The 12,458-nt window shown below is 43.3% G+C and overlaps 1 protein-coding gene across 1 annotated transcript; it reads left to right on the forward strand.

Annotated features, from left to right (window-relative positions):
* The first annotated feature begins 11,531 nt into the window (after positions 1–11,531).
* On the forward strand, positions 11,532–12,230 carry LOC135511434 (transmembrane protein 275-like). Its single transcript, XM_064932941.1, has one exon. It carries the CDS (start codon positions 11,532–11,534, stop codon positions 12,228–12,230), a length of 699 nt encoding a protein of 232 aa, XP_064789013.1.
* Positions 12,231–12,458: the final 228 nt, after the last annotated feature.

Raw genomic sequence — 12,458 nt, forward strand, 5'->3', positions numbered from 1 at the left:
AAATTATTATTTACAATGGCGGCGTGGAGGTTAAGGGAAGTCACAAGTGTGTTTTGACAAGTTAGTAAGCTGGATATTAGCTATTTCTGACAGCAATTGAAGTTACCTGGAGAGAGTTCTGGAAGGCTTGCAGCTCTGCCATCGTGCTCTGCCTCACCCTATTTACCAACTGAAAAAATAATGAAACATGTCAGGTTAGCTATCTACTGGAGTAGTACATCAGTATATGAGTGGGGGGAAAACAAGACAGAAAATGTAACAAGAGAAGATCCGATAGCATAGAGCTGGCTTTCCCAAAATAATGATATGGCATGCTCTGACTTGAACACACATTCTACAGAACTGGTTGGACTTTTTCTTACTGTTTTTGCAAATATTCAGAGCTGTTTGTACAGTTTACCTGCGGTAGGCTATGTGTCAGACATATCTGGGTCATTCATTGGGTAAGTTACCATGTAATTCAAGCAAACTCAGCTCGACTTCTTGCTGGTGAAAGCAGTCACGACTTGTTTGTGCCAGACTGGAGGCAATAAACATAGTGTGAACTAGCTATTACAGATTTTCAACCTTATTAGCTAACAATCTAGCTAACCATATAAAGTTATCAGCTATATGAAATTAATTTCATGGCAAGCCAAAGCAACCTTAACCAGACATTTGCGCTAGTTGAGTCAGCTAAGACGTCATGCTAGCCAACGTTAGCTAGCTAATGAAGTTATGAATTACTTATGATATAAACACAATTCTAACCTGGAATCTGTGTCCAAATAGGCCAAAATCCCAAGTGGATTAAGGCACTGCATCTCAGTGCTAGAGGTGTCACTACAAACCCTGGTTCAATTCCAGGCTGTATCACGACCGGACGTGATTGGGAGACCCATAGGGCATCGCACAATTGGCTCAGCGTCATTAGGGTTTGGTCGGGGTAGACCGTCATTGTAAATAAGAATTTGTTCTCAACTGACATGCCCAGTTAAATATTATTTTCTTTAAACGTTCCTGTTGCCTCAGAGATAATAACAGCAGAGTCGAGTAGTACCAGACCGCCAGTTATTTCACTTATCTTGATGTTAAAGCAGAAATGTAGCATCATTTTCCATGAGTAATACAAACAGGCCTACACTATCACTGGATGTAAAAGTATGTTTGGGAATATCCATAAGGTTTTTCTCAACTGTTTGTCAGCGTTCAACTGTGCTCCTTCTTGTTCTTTCTCTCCCTCTCCACCACCTGATCTCTCTGGCTCTGCTTGCACTTTCTTGCTCTCCCTACCATATCATTATGAATACGGGGCCCAGCTTCACAACCAACTCACTGTCTGCTGGGTTATCACATTGGCACATAGTGCATAATTAGTCAGCATGCACATTGCCCACACTGTGCAATTTAAGCAATAATTGCTTTATTGTCAAATTGGTACATAGTAGTCTAACATGTTAGTCAGTATACACAACGCACATTCTGAGATTGAAGCAATAATGTATTATCTAATTGGCTAATAGTACATAGTTAGTCAGTACGTCGCCCTCACTTAGTCCATTAAAGGATCTATCAATGAGCTACGATTCAAGCAATCATTCGAAACATAAGGAATCCGTCTTTCCGTTGAGCAGCTAACCCCAGCGGTTGACCTGAATTAACAGTTGACTTGTTTATACAGAGGTGGAGGCAAGCCAGCCAGTGAGCATTTCAGACTCAGCCAAACGAACGAAGAACAGGAGGTCAAGAGCAACAGACAGTTTTACTGGAAACTTCGACAGTGATAAGGATTAATCAGACGGCTGTGTCAAATATCTGTTTCCAAATAGCCTGATCTGCGGGAGAAAAATGTATTTTCTTCCCAAAGTTGTCTAGCATGAAAAATGCCAACCGCGCCACAATAATCTCTGTTGGGGCCCACAGGTCTGCGGGTATGCAAATGTTTCACTTTTACTGTAAAGAGTGTTATTTTAAATGCACTATAAATAAAATGTTGATTTGACTCATGCCCTAACTGTGTGAGGAATTTGTGTTCTCCACGTCAGTGTGGCTCGGCAGAGTACATGGCCCCAGAGGTGGTGGAGATCTTCACAGAAGAGGCTTCGTTCCACGTCAAGCCCTGTGACCTCTGGATCCTGGGGTCATACTTTATATTCTGTTGAGCGGAAGCTCCACCTTCCCCCGACCACTGGGTGACTGACTGTGGCTGGGACCGAGGAGAGACCTGCCACATCTGCCAGGTACACACACATAGTGTACATACCCCCACACACAACATCCCCAGTTCACCTTACACAGTACTACTACAGCACTATTTGTATTAAGCATTTTTTTCTCATTTATAATGAATGAGTCATGTTATTATGGTGAAGTCTATGTCTATGTTGTCGATGTTGTGTCCGACCCCTGCAGAATAACCTGTTTGAGAACATCCAGGAGGGGCAGTATGAGTTCCCAGAGAGAGACTGGGCCCATATCTCTGCCAAGGACCTAATCTCCAGGCTACTGGTACGGGACGCCACACGCCTCAGTGCTGCCCAGGTCCTGCAGCACCCCTGGGCTCAGGGGGTGAGTGCCAAGGCCAAAACTTAACTGGTCCTCTGAGTATTGTATGGGTGTATGGCCATAACATACTGGATATATTGATTGGGTAGGTCTCAATCGTGTTAACTGGCTTCCTTGCCTAGTCCCCTCTGCATCATCTATTCTACACTGATCTGAGAAGAATGAATGGGTGAAAACCACCTATAAGAAACCAGAGGGCTTGTTTTCACCAGTCCATTTCCTCCAAACTGTACATCATTGATGAAGGAAAGGATACATTTAAAAGAAATTGACACTGTTGTATTTAAACTTGTTATTTATTTCCCCCAAGAATGCACCAGAGAGAGGTCTCCCAACTCCACACTTCCTCCAAAGGTAATCCACTCAGCTCTCATTGGACAGAATGTATAGTACATAACGGCAAAAACAAATCTCAAAAAGTTGTGGAGAAGTACAGATCAGGGTTGGGTTATATAAATACTTTGAACATCGCACAGAGCACCATTAAATCCATTATCAAAAAATGGAAAGAATACGGCACCACAACAAACTTGCCATGAGAGGATCGCCCACAAAAACTCATGGACCAGACAAGGAGGGCATTAATCAGAGAGGCAACAAAGAGACCAAAGATGACCCTGAAGGAGCTGCAAAGCTCCACAGCAGAGATTGAAGTGTCTGTCCATAGGTCCACCGATTATGCCATCATTGACTAGAATGGGGATTCCTGTTCTATTCATTCTATTTCTATGGCTGCTACTGCAGGCTATTAGGTGGAGTTTTCTTCTTAGCTCCATTCCCACCTGGTTTATCCTTCTAATATCGTGGTGTGGTTCTAAGATCCTTACAGGTCAAATTCACCCTTTTTCTCTACCCAGTTCCCCTCTTTTTCCTCCTCAATTCCCCTCCATCCTGGTGCTAGTCTCCCTTCCCCGTCTCTTCCTCTCTATGTGGTGTTTGCCATGGGTCCCCTCCAGGACGGAGTCAACGCACACTATCTGAGAATGGACGATAACTGCCATTGTCAGCAGAATCCTGTGTAGCTTCACTGGTTGGTAGCCCCATTGTGCAAGCCCTCGTCATGGCCAGTCGTCTTCTTATCAGCTAGAAACAGAGACACAGGAGCACAAAGGGAAGAACTTTTATCTTCTACTAAACTAACACATGCTTAGTCACAGCTTTGTATCAGTTGCCGGGTCTGATTTCAGTGACTGGTTTGGGTTAAGGTTCGTTTCTTGCATTTGATAATAACCTCAAACTACACGGACCGCAATCCCATGTTAAGACCACAGAAACCGAATCACTAGAATGTCCGATGAAGGGATTCTATTTGTATGATTAAGACTGCTAGTGCTGGTGGGTTTATGCCAGCTATACTTAATTGCACGGCTATTTCAATTAAGGAATGGATCCTTGATCATCTCAGTATGGGGCCTTTAATTCATACAGTATATGTAGCTCGGCAGGCTTACTGTTAAGATCCTGTAATATAAAACAGTTGTAATTTATGTTGTGTTGGTCAAGCTGTGAAAAGATTTCTGTACTGAGAGGAATATGGTATCATTTATAGAGTTACTTAATACTGCAAAAGTAGAGCATTACTTTTCAGACACTTGGGAATGCTGCTTTTTGCATTGGTTTTATTAGCCAATATAAACTATGAGTAGGGCTGCACAAATATCAAAACGTTCCTAAAATGTCCGGGGGGGGGGTTGTTCTTCTCCGAAAATCTAGTTGGATGATTTCTGGAACCAGCAGGGAATAAACTACAAGGGAAGTGTTTAATATGTGTGTAGTTTATATTCTAGACGGGATGGTGTAGAGATACCTTTCTCTGGAGGAAAGAGAGTTTTATTTGATATATTTCAGTATTTTTATTAAATGTTTTGTTGTTTGCACAAACATTTAGATGGCTTGTCTGTAAATGGATCTGAATGAATGTGCCAAAGAAATCATGGAGATATAAATAACTTACCATGTGAAGACTGAAGGCTACCCTGTCACAGTAAATTAGTTTCGTGTTTTTAAGAATGAAATTGGTCAGATGGCCATTTCAGCCTGTACAATATATTTGTTCAAATCCACCAAGTTACTGAAATGCTCTTTGGTTACTGAAATACTCAGGCTTTTATTTTAAGATTACTTATTTTTACCGAATTGATTGATCTCTACCAGTTGACTTTTTCACCCCTGTAAGAGCTTGTCCTGTTATTAACCGGTGACACTGATGGAAGTCTAGCACTTATTCCCCTCACCCTATTAACTTAATGTATTACCCGGCTAATGTCAAATGGCATGTACCCACTACCCGGATCTCACCCGGTTGCCATGGATACTCCATCGCTATAGCAACTAAAGGGCATTCATACACGGGCATGACTCAACAAAGGGTTGCTGTCAGAGAAAGTGCAACACATTAGGGATCAGTCAGTGGCTATCGTAAAGCCCGCTCACTCTGCCCCTAATCTCTATTGGCCCTGGTCAAGTAATCTACAATACACGCAATAGAGAGCCATTTAGGACGAATCAGCCTAACCTCAAATTAGATGGGATGAGACACACTAATTGGCATAAACTATCAGCGAAATACGATGTCCACTGTTTGTTGTTTAAACCCACGTGTATGAGTTCCTAAATATGCATGTTATTATGTTGCACATCAATAGCCCCATGCGGTATGCTGTTTTCCCAATAAAACCCGTTTATTTATTTTTAAATTATTCAATGTTGTTGTCGTTTTGTCTCACCATCATTGGCAGAACTCAGACGTGACATAACAATTTGATCAACGTCCAGCATGAGTAGATAGACAGATGGAGAGAGCGAGAGATAGTGGTCTACAGTTAGAAAAACGGAGTGAATTGGTTATTTCGGGGCCATCACTCACCAATTGCTCATAGAGTGTGAATGGTGAGTGAGTTGCGAATGGAGCAAGGACATTGGATAGAGGACATGGATGGAGTGATCGCGATTCACCTGTCCACACTCCTAAAAGAGCTCCTTAACGGAGAAGGTAGCGGCGAAGATGCATGAGCAAGCAGACACTCATGACGAATTAGTTGGACGGGCATTTGATTTCAATATGAGGGCGCATTGTTTTCACGGGACTTCCTAAACGGTGCACAATGCGTGTAATAGTAATGACCAGGCAGCTCGTGAGTTTCAAGTTTGGGGAAGTTTATAGTACGTATCCTACAATTACTACTGACCTGCGTGCCAATTATGCACAATTTGGTGCAACATTTTCGTTGCAATAGCCTAATAGCGTTTACGCGTTATTTTTTTCAAAATCATTGCCACGTGGTTAATCTTAAAAATCTGAAGTACAATTATAAAACATTTACTATTGGCGAGATCACTAGCCTCTGCCATATGCTAACATTGATACGGGGGGGGCGTAAATGAGAGCATGTAACTCAAATATACTATAGTCTATAGGCCAATGCAGCATTAGCCCTATAACTTCGATCGTCAACTAAGTAAAATGCATAGGCCTAAAGCCGACAGATAAAAACAGTAGAAAGTACCCTGATGAAAATTAAATAATATTCATTTCTCTTCTCCGCCGGTCTGCCTCGCTTTCTATGTCTTGACTTGAGCTATTGCTAGTGAAGTTCAACATTCTATGAAATCATCACACCGTACAGCCAGAACTGTCCTAACGAACTTGCAACATTGTACCAACTAGCCTGTTTTACGACAGTGAGCTCCTGATAAAAAGCTTCTTTTTTTACGTTTCCACTGGATATATGGAATCATCAGATCATTATGTTTTGCTTGGTGATCATTATGAGGCTTGGTGATTATCGAGGAACTATGTTAAAAAATACTTTGTTGACTGCTGTGAGGCGAATAAAAAATGAGTGGTGTACGTGGTGAGTTGGTCAATCAGCGATAACCGAAGTAAAGCCAGATTCAGGTTGGATATTCGACGCATATTCGCCTGTAGTTTTCCTTACGTCCACCAACAGCAGTTAGGGACCGTCAACATAGTGACAAATCACGTTTTAAAATTGTAATAGCTCTTTAACCATTGTTCCTAAAACGTTCAAAACTGGTTCTAGGTAACCCAATGGCATAGACACATATTGCACACACTTTTTTTTGTCGATTTACATCTCACACTATTTTAAATTATTTAATAAAATATTTGAATTTCAATAGCTCTTTGGTCATGTGACCTACTGACTTCAAACAGCATTCAGAATGTACACTCAGTGGCCCTACACATTGCACACCCTTTAGTTTGTCCATTTTCATCTAACATGTTTTTACATGAATTTTTCAAATGATCAAATTTCAATTGTGCCTTGGTCATGTGACCGACTGACTTCAAACAAGGTTCAGAATGTACACTCAGCAGGCATAGACATTGCACACCCTTTAGTTTGTCAAAATACATCTCACACGTTTTAATATATTTTTTTTACTTTCTAATTTCAATAGCTCCTTGGTCATGTGACCTACTGGACTCAAACAAGGTTCAGAATGTCCACCGACTACCCTTCTATATTGCACACCCTTTAGTTTGTCCATTTTCATATCACACAAAAAAAATATAACTTTTAATTTTTCCATTTTTCAATAGCTCCTTGGTCATGTGACCTACTGACTTCAAACAAGGTTCAGAATGTACAGCCTACACATTGCACACCCTTTAGTTTGTCCATTTTCATCTCACACAATTTTACATTCATTTTCTATGTTTTTCAATGTTTCTAAATTCAATAGCTCTTTGGTCATGTGACCTGCTGACCTGAAACAAGGTGCAGAATGTCCACTAACGATCCTTCTATATTGCACACCCTTTAGTTTGTCCCTTTTCATCTCACATGTTTTACATACATTTTTCAAACTTTCTAATTTCAATAGCGCCTTGGTCATGTTACCTACCGGACTCAAACTGTGTTCAGAATGTGCAATCAGTGGGCCTACACATTGCACACCTTTTAGTTTGCCCGTTTTCATCTCACACGATTTTACATTAATTTTTCTAAATTAAAAATGTAAAAACCTCCATGGCCTTTGTGCTGCCCCCGGACGCCCCTGCTTGGACTTGGTGTACCCCCCGCCGTGAGAGAGGCGTGTGCACCTGGTAACCTGAAACAAGCTCTGTGCACCTGGTGACCCGCCCGCTTTTATTCGCTCAGAGACGAAGTCTCCAACCCAACCTCCAAAGCCTGAGTGCTGCCCCCTGTCCATGAGTCCGGCCGCCCCTGCTCGGACTCTGAGTGCCCCTCGCCCCCGCCTCACCTGCCAAAAGAGACTATCCCGGCGGCCGAGGTTGATTCCGTCAAGTCCATTCCCTTGGCCGTGTTTTTGCTAGATAGTAGGTAGCGACAGTGGGAATCTCGTTCACCATCTCATTCACCATCAATTATTAGATGATGAGGCATTTGGCTACCTCAAGAAACTCTTAATTATGTCCCGAGGTTTACCCCTGCTTCATCGAATTTCCTCACTTTGACATGAGGGGGTCAAAGCAACCCCGAAGGTGGTTTGAGTGCAACCACGAAGGAAAGCATGCTACAGTCAGATATCATCAAATTGACATCCATTCTAGTCATGCCCGACGGTATCATCAGAGGCTTTTCTGTCTTACAAACTGGACATCAGTTGCCGCTACTAACCTTCAGCGGACTTTAACGGGGTTTTTACACCCAATCGACATCAAGTGCCAGCGCAATACTTATAGGCTTGAGAACCAAATACCCCTCGCAGTATCTACCGGCACCATCGACCGGGTGTCGGAAGAAGCAACAGAAAATAATCATCCCCTTTCAATCATTTGCTTGCCCAGTCAGCTCTCTGGGACAGAGCCATAGGAACCACCTTTACCAGCGCTTCATCAATATTCCTCACTTTGACATGAGGGGGTCACAGTCACCCCACAGGGAATTTGAGTGCGACCGCGACAGGTGGGTACACTCCTTTGAATTTCATCAAGTTGACATTCAGTGATCCGTGCCCAGTGGGAACCTAGGCTTCTTCCGTCCCATTTTATGGTTCCGCAGCAAATCAATGGCCGTGGATGGTAATACCCACATCAGATGTAGACCTCCCTCCCCAGAGAAGCTGGTGATACACCCCACTTCGTAGGCCATGAGCCAGATCCATGCAACGCCCTATCACTGTGGGGCCAATGGGTTTAGTTTCTGCCTTAAGTCTAGTGAGCATAGAGGAGACCTCCCCACCTCCAATGTGTGGGGCTGGCGAGCGCCGTAGCTGGGGACGTCCGTGAAAAGGGCCCGGCGCACTTCCAGAGTTTCCGCCGCCAACCGTCAGACCCAACCCCCCTTCGGCCCGCTGACGGACACCACCCCGATGAACCCCGCACACAGCCCCTTGCGAGAGCACGGACGAGGGACAGCGAGATGGGCCGCACAACAAACTTCCAATGGTGGCGAATGGAGGGCGATGGAGAGACTGCTCCCCCAGCCGCAGCTAGAGCCCAGCCTCGCTTCGCATCCCAGCCCGACCGACCCAGGCCTTAGAGCCAATACATATCACAAAGTTACAGATCTTTTTTTGCCAACTTCCCTTACCTACATTGTCCTAACATGCCAGAGGCTGTTCAAAAATGTATGTAAAATTGTGTGAGATGAAAATGGACAAACTAAAGAGTGTGCAATGTGTAGGCCCACTGACTGTACATTCTGAACCTTGTTTGACGTGAGTAGGTCACATGACCAAGGAGCTATTGAAATTGTACATTTTGAAAAATGCATGTAAAAACGTGTCAGATAAAAATGAACAAACTAAAGGGTGTGCAATAAGAAGGGTAGTAAAGTGGACATTCTGAACCTTGTTTGAGTCCCGTAGGTCACATGACCAAGGAGCAATTGAAATTCAAATGTAAAAAAAGTTTGCACTTTGTTTAAGCTCCCTAACTAATTCAACTTGGAATAGGGAATGCTGCTCACATTTCCACATGTTTATTAGCTCTGGAAAGCGAATTAATGTCCAAATCATGAAAATAAGACCTGTGCAATGTTGTGCGCATTTTTCCCAACATCATGACACTCATTTGTAGCCTGTAGCTCAAGTGGTTTGAAAGCTATTGAGGTTTGATAGCGTGAATATCCATCGAATATCCAATTTAACTGTCTTTACCTCGGTTAAGTAATAAGACGTTGACAAAATGGGCACCTTCCTACATTTGCATGCATTCTGGAGAGAGACGCACCATATCTTCGCCCCCCCCCCCCCCCCCTTGTACTTGATCCAACATTTAAAAGTATACTCAAAACACATTATCTTCACACATATTTTAGACGCTGTTCACTGACTGCCGCAATTTACTCAGCTCAACCTATTGCCACGCGCACTATACAAATTGCCATATTTCCAAACACACTTGTGATTAGAAAAAATCCACAACAAAAACATTTAAGAAGCGATTGATCATCTGTGGCTAAGTCATGCTCCCTGGTGAAGGGTGAAGTATTTTGAAATTATTTTATTTAGACAGGAGTAATTATATAATTTTGACGAAACATCAATTCACTTTAGGGCAAGTTTAGGTCTGCATCTTATTCCCATAGAAACGCATTGGGCTTACACTGGACAGATTTTGGCCCATATCGCCGGCCGTGCTGGAGAGGAAGGTGTTTCACAAATAATGCTTTATTGGTTGCACTGTGTTGGTGGATAGTTCTGAATCAGGTGTCGATACATTTGTCTGGGCTATAGGTCTACAAAGCAGCTTTCCAAAACAAGCTTTTCACATTGCTATCGCAATAATTTAATTAACAAGAATTACCCCCCTCGTAGGCTACATATTGAGCTTTTTCAATTTCTGCCAAAAAATATAATTTTCCTGCATATGCCACAGATATATGGAATAGAATGAAAGAGTTATTTGAAAAACTATCCTGTCTGTTGGTTTGTTTAACCGTTAGTCTATGTGGTTTAACAGTTTCGTGGTACTGTAATTGAACAGCGAGTGTTCATCGGTGAATGGCGTTGAAATGGTGCCCCCAGTGGTTTAGCGTTAACCATGCATGAAACTGACGAGCGCTCTTCTCTTTCCCTCTATGGTACTTCACCTTGTTGGCTGTGTGAGCGCACCAGAGGAGTGTCACCTAAAGTCGACGATTCGTATCGAAATGTGAGGCAAACGACGGGGAATTTCAAACAACATTGCCTAAATGATGGAACTGATCAAATGTAAGTAAGATCAAGGGCTCTCAAAGGCGTTGTAGACTCTTTGATGTTTTGATTGCCAAGAGAGGAGTTATTTATCTATTCTATTCCAAAGGAATTGTTAAATGACAATCAGTGATTTTAGAAGATACTGTATGTTGCTCATTAAAGAACGAGTTAAATGAGAGAACTATAATGGTACTAACATTTTTCATTTTTAGGGTAGCCAAATGTGTAAACAGTTTAGACAGTTTAGTTTATTGGCTTTGTCAGTCTTAAACTGATATTGCACATTTATGTAGTCTAGAATACACTTTTAATAAGATAAGATCACTACCACAATGTTGTCTATGAATGTCTGCGTGTAGCTTTGCAAATAGGACTATAGAAGCAATTATTTATTTGACTTGCAGAACAAAGTGTGATTGTAATTGTTCTTTCTTTACCTATGAACAATAACAATGAGTCCTGAATGTGTGATTCTCTGTGGAAAAGCGGGGCACCAGTGTGTTGCAGAGCTAAGGATAATAATACCCTTGATTTATCTAGTCTTTGTAGAATTTCTTACACATGGATGCATAATGCATCAGATTTTCTCCCTCAATGTCAGTTCAATTACCTTTAGACCTGTGTGACAATGACCTATTTCCAGAAAACCTATTTCTATGGAAGGAACACATAATCTGACTCTTCTGTCTATCTCTTGTAGGGCAGAGAAAACCATGACCTGACCTGTTTCTGGGCTGGACTATCTTGTCATTAATCAAGCCTATTACATTGTATCTGAATCCATAAGACAATTAAGTAATATGCAATCATAAAAAGATCTGAGTAACACAGTACCCATCATCAAGCCTAGAGAGATGGTCCTTTCCGAGAAGAGCTCCAGGGCCTCGAGGCCTAAGAAAGAATGCAGAAAATGGGGCCTATGGCCCCAGAGTTTCCCCTCCCCGGCCCTGTGCTGCGCCTGTGGCCTGGGGATCATGCTGGCGGGCATCAACATCACCTTGGTGGGGGCTTTCACTTTCAAGTCCTTCATCCCCGCCAGCAACCCATCCATCGTCATTGGGCCACTGCTCCTAATAGTGGCTCTGTCCTTTTTTGGGGCATGCTGCATGTGTAGCCGACGGGCCCCGGCCCGCGATACCCGCAAGGCCAAAGGGGGCGAGAGCTGGGGGCTGATGCGGATGGGGGCCGGCGCAACGTTTGAGATGGAGACGAGCGAACACACACTGCAGGACACCACCGCCGTGCAGCTCAGTCCCACCAACTCCCTGACCTCCTCCCACAAGTCTAGTAACTCCACCCATAGGGACACCCCTGCACTGCGGGCCTGTGAGGATGACCCTGCCTCCAGGGCCTGTGAGCTCACCACCTCAGAGACCTATAATATAGATGTAACACCTGATGACCAGGCATTGACCACTGAGGACCAGGCATTGACCACTGACAACCAGGCGTTGACCTCTGAGGACCAGGCGTTGACCTCTGAGGACCAGGCATTGACCTCTGAGGACCAGGCATTGACCTCTGAGGACCAGGCAATGACCTCTGAGGACTAGACATTGACCTCTGAGTACCAGGCATTGACCTCTGAGGACCAGGCATTGTCCTCTGAGGACCAGGCATTGTCCTCTGAGGACCAGGCATTGACCTCTGATGTTGATTATAAGGAGAGCATCCAGTTGAAGGCTATACACAAGCCTTACCTAACGTAGCAAGGCTGGCTCCTGGCTATTACATAAACTGGTGCTGTATACTCCTCTGGTGCTATATACAGTGCATTTGGA

The sequence above is a fragment of the Oncorhynchus masou genome, chromosome 24 (assembly GCF_036934945.1).
Source record: "Oncorhynchus masou masou isolate Uvic2021 chromosome 24, UVic_Omas_1.1, whole genome shotgun sequence".
NCBI classification, from domain to species: Eukaryota; Metazoa; Chordata; class Actinopteri; order Salmoniformes; family Salmonidae; genus Oncorhynchus; species Oncorhynchus masou.

What these genes read in the sequence shown, in the direction of transcription:
- LOC135511434 (XM_064932941.1), top strand. Translation starts at nt 11,532, where the DNA reads ATGGTCCTTTCCGAGAAGAGCTCCAGGGCCTCGAGGCCTAAGAAAGAA.